Source organism: Teleopsis dalmanni, chromosome 1 (assembly GCF_002237135.1).
Source record: "Teleopsis dalmanni isolate 2A chromosome 1, ASM223713v2, whole genome shotgun sequence".
NCBI lineage: Eukaryota > Metazoa > Arthropoda > Insecta > Diptera > Diopsidae > Teleopsis > Teleopsis dalmanni.
Window position 1 is genome coordinate 19,618,809 of NC_051846.1, and position 8,467 is coordinate 19,627,275.

General features: G+C 25.3%; 1 protein-coding gene across 1 annotated transcript; it reads right to left on the minus strand.

The window, feature by feature from the left end:
- Positions 1–3,328: 3,328 nt before the first annotated feature.
- LOC119668634 (cuticle protein 8) lies at positions 3,329–6,005 on the minus strand. Its single transcript, XM_038078210.1, has 3 exons — positions 5,834–6,005; positions 3,853–3,978; positions 3,329–3,724 (listed from the first exon to the last, which is right to left on the minus strand). Exons 1-3 carry the CDS (start codon positions 5,837–5,839, stop codon positions 3,452–3,454), a joined length of 405 nt encoding a protein of 134 aa, XP_037934138.1. The 5' UTR covers positions 5,840–6,005; the 3' UTR covers positions 3,329–3,451.
- Positions 6,006–8,467: the final 2,462 nt, after the last annotated feature.

Here is an 8,467-nt window from a genome sequence, read left to right on the forward strand (position 1 = left end):
AGCTTTATAGTAATCATAGGATTAATGACAGAAAAAAGGCACGTGATAATCGTTGAATTTTGCAAAACACATATTTTTCAAATTATAAATTCTGGATACTTTTTATGTAGAATGTTTATAAACTTGTACGTATATTTCAATTTCACATATATCTTTTTTAGTTTTCAACATAAGCAAATTTCAGATTTTTGGTAAAGAAGCCATGCTCTCCCTATTGAAAATTCAGAATTCTTTGTAATTAAAAGTATTTATAAATTACAAGCAGTTCTATATTTGATTTATTAATTAAAATAATATTAATTATTATTTATTATTAATAAATTGTACTTCTTTGAGGATCAACCCTACCGACTTCATGCGTGCACATTAGTTAATATATATACCGAATTACGATTCTTCCAAACATCTATGTCAACTGCAAAATATGATATGTGAACAATTAAATTATCAAATTCAAATATTGTGAAGAAGATATATTCTATCGACAGATTGTCCTTTGTTTCCTGTATAGAACCATTCAAAAAAGGAAGTAGAAATATGTTAAGGTTGTTTCTGAGAAACCTAAGTGGCGTGCCTGGTAAGATGATGGCTTCCCCACTTTCTGTTTATTCACCACCGTCTCACAATGTGTTGAAACTTATTAACCGAGAGATATACTATTACAATTTCTCTCTCTTACCCTATGTTATTAAGTTATGCTACCTCCAATTGATGTTCGAAAACAGAACCGATAGCTAATCGGTTAGCTAATGGGTTATAAACGAGGTTGAGAGATACCTCTGCTCAAAAAGTATTCGGATTTTGTTGTTTTTTAACTACTCGTTAAGTAATAGATCTTTTTCAAAATTTTTTTTTGTTATGTTGGTACACCCTTTCTTAACATATGGTACAAATTTGAGCGCCATCTGTCAATTAGTTTGTTTATAGCAGCTGTTAATGTGAGACTACCTCAAGTGCATTTAGCGATTTTTACTATGGAAAATTCTTGTTGTACGCGATTTTTTTGACCAAACACGACACCACTGTCATCGCTTAGGCATCATATTCGCCAGATCTGGATCCGTGTGACTTTTTCCTGTTCCCGAAACTCAAATTGTCCCTTCGTGGTAAGCGTTTTGAGTCGATTGAATCGGTAAAAGAGAATTCGCTGAAGGAACTAAAAGCCATACCTTCACGGGCCTACGAAAAGTGTATGGAAGATTGGGTTAAGCGTTGGCATATGTGTATCGCTTCAGAATAAGCATATTTTGAGGGAGATAAAATAAAATAAATAAAAATAAAATTTGAAATAAAATTTAAATTTGTGTGCTTTATTTACGAAATCCGAGTACTTTTTGAGCAGAAGGTAAGTTAATTTATTAAATTATGGTACAAGTACACACAAATTAAAGATAAAATTGATTATATAAACAAAAGGACATTAAATTCTACTAAAAATTTCCAAGTAATACAAGGAAGTACATATCGTACATATTAAATTTATTGATAGGAATGAAAGTTTAAAAAGTCATTGATATTACTCATAAAAATGAAAAACAATTTGTTATTTTTTCTGATACCCTTACTTGAGAATATATAGACCATTCAAACTATATTAAACATATTAAACATTTTATATATAACTATATATATATAATAATTTTGAGTATATTCCAAGAGAAACTAAAAACAGTGACAATAATTTTAAATAAAACAAAGTCATTTTCAGTATTGTATTTTTTTTATTTTTTTTATTTATTTTTAGTTATTTACATAAAAACTTCATTATTTGCTTAATGTTCTTTGAAAAATTTATACATCTTCATAAAGCAGTAGTTCCAAAGGAGTATATAATAACTATCCACTAAAGAGTGGAAAATTGAAAATATTCTCAAAACTATAGCAAAATAAAAATGCAATTAAATTTAAGTGTTTTTTATAGAAAATAAAAGTTTACTAACTAGTGAAGAATAATAGTAGTGTAGAAGATAGAGATAGTATACTAGATAGAAAGAGATTATAAATACAGAGTTAACATTAGGCACATAAAACAGAGTATATCGTTATATCAATGTCAAAAGCTGCTATATACAATATAACTAAAAAAATAGAGAGCTCAAGAGGTATTTAAATGCTTTTAAGATAGTTATGTTTTATGATAGTTTAATGATTATAAATGCACATGGACAATAGTTTCTTAAAGATAGAAATGAAAAGAATGCTCAATTATGTTCTTATAAGGAACGATGTCATATTGAACACTCCTAATGCACAGTTACCGGCTCTATATTTGTAAAACTCTTAACTTCTGATAAATTCAGAAGTTAATAACGAAAAGAAAAAAATATTTTAAGAAAATATTATCACAATTTTCGTAGATTTTGCATAAAGATTTATTTTGTTTGAATCGTGTTTGGAGTGTATAGTCCTTTCAAAAATATGTTTTGCGGATTTTCGAACTATGTCGGGAAGAGATAGTATTTTTTTAATAATATTCTACATAAATATTATGTGAATATTAGAGACAATATTTTTGATAGATTCTTTTTAATATGATTTAAAAATCTGAAATAATAGAGAATAATAAAATTGTAATATATATTACAGAAGAGTAAACTTTTCATTTATGTAAAACTGAAAAGATTAAGAATACTCCTTATATTGACATATAAGAATACTCCTTTTATTGGTATATATACAAAAAAACAAATGGTTGGTATATTATAACAGATCAGTAAAAATCTTTCAAATAGCGGTAGAGCTAGAGATATTATTTATTTAGTAAATAAAAGTATAAATATGTGAAATTCTCTACACCAAATAATTCTTTATGCAAACTCTATTAGAAATCAAAATGAGAAAATATATAGTTAAAGATTGAAAAATAGCTAGAAGATGAGAGTAGTAGCTATTAGATGAAAGTACAGAAAGTAGAAATGGTAATAAGAAATCGATAAAGTACATCTACAACATAATATAAACGATGATTTGTCATATAAAAAATAAAAATAATATATTAAAAAAATGTTAATATTTAAATTCTAAATAAATTTCATACATTTCTTTGTTTGTTTGTATCTTGGTTGAGTGTTTTGTTGGTAGGTTGGTTTCATTACTGGTTTATCTAAAACCTCAAATATAAATATTTTTCTCTTCTAAATGAAAAGTATATAAAAGTATTTGTGGCTTAAGCATGTTTGTTTGTATTGTTGCTAATATCGATCATTTATAATTAAAAAATAAAATTAATGAAATTTGTTCTTTTAATTCCATTCAATATATTAACAAGATCTTCTCACATTCAATCCATTAAATTCCATATTGTTTTTCGTATTTTATTTGTTTTTTTTTCCATTCAAATCAATTCAATTCGTTTCCAGCCTTTAACGGGTGTACATCATATCATATCCTGTCTAAAAACTTCCTTGCTGCCTACTTGCTAGTCTTTAAAATTTCTGGTATGTCTTTTAATTTAATAGTGGTGCAATAATTGTGCTGGTGCATGGTGCAATAATGGTGCATGAGCCACAACTGGTGCAACTATTTTGGCAGCTGTTTTGTGTACGACAGCATTGAAGCCATTATGATCATCGGCTGTATAGTCTACGGTACGCACTGAACCATCGGGTTCGACAAGTGAGTATTGTCCCTTAACAACATCACCGTCACGTTCTTCTGCTTGTGATTTAATGTCACCGGTATGTGGGTCTTTGATGCCATAGTTGAATGAATATTTAGGATATGCCTGAGTAATAAATTAATAAATTGTATTAGTAAAACTATGAATAATTACATGTTTAATAAAAGTTTCAAATTATCAATAAGAAGTAAAAGTAAATATACTATATATAGAAAATACTTAAGATTCCTTACCACAGGTTCAGCATGCACAGCATGTGCTAATACTGGAGCATGTGCGAGTACTGGTGCATGGTAATGACCCAATTCAATTGGAATTGCTTGAGCAGCAGCAATCAGGAGTGCAAATGCAATAACGTACTAAAAATAAATTTTTAATTAAAGCTTATACTGTTTTTTAAGTAGAACTAAAACATAAATTATTTTGAAGAAAATCTTAAATAAACAAAAATCACAACAAAACCACCAGTAGGAGACGACGAATCTTAATTGAAAAACCGAACATATTATATTATAATATAATTATAATATAAAAATATATCAATATTTGATTCTAATTTTTATTGTAAGATAAATCATATAAGCCAAGTTTAAATTCTGTTATTTTAAACAATTTTATGACAGTTCTTTAAATAGGTATTCATGAAGATTACAGATGTGTTGACTATTAATATATATTTATTATAAAAAATCTAGTTTTTTATGGTGAAATATTTTTTCTTAAATATTATTTTGATTCACATTTCATCTTTAATAAACACCAATTCAGTACTATTATTTAATATTAAACTATGGGAAGACTATATTTGATTTTAAGTCGTTTCTGATTTGCTATATTGATTAAATAAATAATGATTACAATTATTGTAATAATATAAAACAACTGTCTTATATTTAATTTTAATTTAAAATTTTAAAGTATATCGGTCTCTTCTTTTTAATTAATTTCTTTTTTAAATAACTTTTAATTTTTTAAATCAAATATACATTTAAAAGTTTCAATTAATAATATATGAAATTAATGCGTTATAAGTCTTTATTATTTAATTCATTGATCAGTTGTACAGTATGTAAATCACTTCTTTAAATGATAATAATTTTCTTTTGTTATGATAAATTTTGAATTATTTATTTACAACATTCGAGTTTAAATTAACAAAATTAATTTAAAACCAATTAACTTTATTATTTTTAATGAATTTAAACTCTAATAGCTGATTAAAAATTTTTGAGATATTCCAGATAAGTTATATTTATTGTTCAAAATATTATTAAGTTAATTCTTTTTAACATAAATGATGTCTTGATATTAATTTAAAAACTTAATAGAGTTTATCTAGTATATTTTTAAATTTTTTATAACTTTACTTTTAGAGTGTAAAATTCTTTAATATTGTTTAATATTCTTTAATATTCAATATTTAATATTCTTCATATTAAATGTTTCATAGTAATGATTTATTTCTATTTTTTGTAATAATGTAATATAATATATATTATGCAAAACTAACGAAAAATATTGTATCATAATATTATAATTATGGTAACTACTATGTAAAATCTATTATTTTTTAATTATCTTCCAAATTAATTTCAAAGTATTTTAAATAAATTCAATAATAATTGCTTTCTATAGATAAGAATATTTCATATAAATTACGTGATTATGTGTACTACATTTATGTAATACAATTTTATATGACTAATTATTTTTTTCTCCAACTAAACTCAAAGTGATTTAAATAAATTAAATTATAACTCTTTTCTATAGATAAGCATATTTCATATAAATTATGCCATTAAAAGTACTATATTTATTTAATGATATTTAACATTACTCTTATTAATTTTTCAACCATTTTTTCGTACATAAAACTTAATTCAAAAATAACAAAAATAAAACTTAAATGAAGTTCTATAAAAAACTATATTTTTTGTAATTATGTGAAGTAATGTCCTTATTAAAAACACTTTAAAATTTTTTAAAAAAGATATATCACTTGTTTCAACTTTATTTAGTATTGCTTAAACCTATTTGTTCTAAATTAAATATTTAGGACATAAATTTTTTTCACTATATCACCAAGTACTCAGTACTGATTCTCATGAGTTGCTATTAAAGTTCAATAATTATCTTAAATTTCTTAATTTCTCAGTTCACTTGTATAATCAACAACACTTTTATATAAGAAAAAACACTTTAATTTTAAAATACCTTCATTTTGTTTAAATAAAATCGGTGGTGTGTTAAACTCAAATATAAATTGATTATAGGACGAATCCGAAAATAAGGATACCAAAAGTAGTTGTAAGTTTTAGACGTAAATGTATAAAAACGACACTTGAGGTTATTGTGTGTTGTACCGTTTGCAAGAAATCGTTGAACTGATGCCTGGCTCAAATGACCAAAACCATTTATATACGCCAAAAGCTAAACAACCTAAGCTAAGCCAAGCTGAGCTGCAACCACATCAGCCACAGCAACCAAGCCACGATAAAAGATATCATATGCGCAGCTGCCAAAAAGAAGAAAAAAATGCTTCTCCCAGGGCCGCGTGCGATGCGAGAAAAACTGCAACTTAAGAGCTTAAGACTTTAAACAAATGCACTGCAAGAAAAATTCGTAAACAAATAATAAAAAACTAGACAACATATCGAAAACTACGAAAACTACGAAAACAGACACACATACAGCTAGAAACATAGCGGCGAGATCACGCATGCGCAGCTACTGCTGCTGTTGTCGTTGCTGTTGCAGAGGGCGCAATTGAAATCGAAAGCCAAGCTGCACTCTGTTACAGACAAACAAAGCTAATGGCAAAGCATTGCAAGCGCTAGTGAAGCTGTAAACGAATCGCTGTTAGCTGTTCTCTGTTACTAAGGTGCGGCAGGCTGCGCTGCTTGCGCTGTCGTTGTCGTTGTTGTTGTTGTTGTTGTTGTTGAATTGTGATTCCATAAATTGGGTTACCATAGCAAAGGGCGTAGAATCACAATGAACTAAACTTTGCATGACATCTAAAAGCATAAATATAACAAAAAAAAAAAACAAAGAATAAAAGCACTTGCGAGTAAATGACTTTCGATATTTGGCCAATTCGATACGCTAAATGGCACTTTAATGTGCATTAATGAGGCAGTATTTACGAGCTTATGAGAGTCTCAAAATTTATATATATATGTAATATTAAATGTTTTATGTAATTGAAAGGAAAAATTAAACTGAGTTTTCTATATACAACATAAACACACAATTTTTAATTTCAAGACTTCATGCTTTATCTTATTAATAAACCCATTAAAAAAGTTATATTGTAATATTGTAATATAATTATTATTATTATTATAAATTTGTTAACAGTACAATTTTAATATTTTAATTTAATCTACACGTTTTTAGTTCCAAAGTGTTTGCTATTAAAAACTCATGAAGAACAAAATGAAAATAAAATTTAAAGCAAAATATCAAACTTTTTAAAATATCTAAAGGATTTTGTTTAAACAACCCAAAAATTTTTTTAAATTAATAGATCTTGGCAACATATTTTAAAAAAATTAACAAAATAGAATTAAATAATAAAAGAAATTAAAAATTAAATAACAGATGTTGGCATCAAATTTAAAAAAAAATAACAAAATAGAATTAAATAATAAAAGAAATTAAAAATTAAATAATAGATGTTAGCATCAAATTTAAAAAAAAATTAACAAAAGTTATTTAACTATTTACCATACTGTACCACGTCTGAAAACTAGCAGGACTGTTTTATCGTTTAGTGATCATGCCGATTTATACGCCTGAAAAAGGACAAAACCAGAAGAAATTTATTCATATACTTAGTATAAACAAATATGTTCTTATATATATTAATCAAGAGTAGGTCTTTTAACTTATTGCGATACAACGTTTTTAACTTATTATTTCAATAAAGTGTTTTTTTCCAAGCTAATTGGTCAAAATTTTTTTTTATATGTTGTTAAAAATATATATAAAAATTAAGTTCAAAGAAATCACAAATTAATTTTGCAATAATTTTTATTTTTCGATATATCGATTTTTATCTAAAGTCATTATCAAGAAACTCAACACTTTATTAAAATTGTTTGGTCACAAATAATTAACACTTATTATTTAAAGAAATAATTACAATTAATTATTAATTAATTTTAATTAATTAATTACTAACGAAATAATGTTACATAAAGATATGAAAAATTTATTTTAATCATTTAAAACATTATAAATAACGACGATTAATACCTTAGATATCAATTTCAAAACTATCTAAGATAAAGTGTGTCGAAAATAATTAATATCTGAAAAAGGTCACTCAAATAATATATGTAGCTTATCATATTCTGTAATTATTGGTCCACCAAATACTCTTTAATTTAATAAATATCTATAAGAACAAGAAACTGAAAGAAGTCTTTGCACTTAAATAGGCTTAAAAATTATAGTAGTTCAAAGCAATTTTTTTTTGTTGCTCACTTTTTTAAAAACCTAACTTTTATAAATTTCAAATTTAAATCAATTTTTTAATTTATTTTTCATATAATAATATTGTAATATATCATTAAAGCTTTTGCAATAGAGTTTTCCATATATCATGCACCATTTTCCAAAAATCGGATTCGAAAATTAGTTACCTAATTTTTTACAAACAAAATTCACAACCTTTAAGTTTCTACTTTAGCTTAAAACACAATTGCTCTATTTAATTTATGAAGCCATTAATTAATTTCTTAGACATCCTAGCGTCTACAATAGGATATATGGTAAATGAAAGAGCAATCAAATTCAAATAAAATATAATAAAACACAATTTCATTGTTCTAGAAATATCAAAAC

Bases quoted from the DNA above. Each gene is read 5' to 3' on its own strand.
- LOC119668634 (XM_038078210.1), bottom strand. The intron at 3,725-3,852 runs GTAAGGAATCTT...TTTATTACTCAG, and splicing joins CTGTGCATGCTGAACCTGTG to GCATATCCTAAATATTCATT.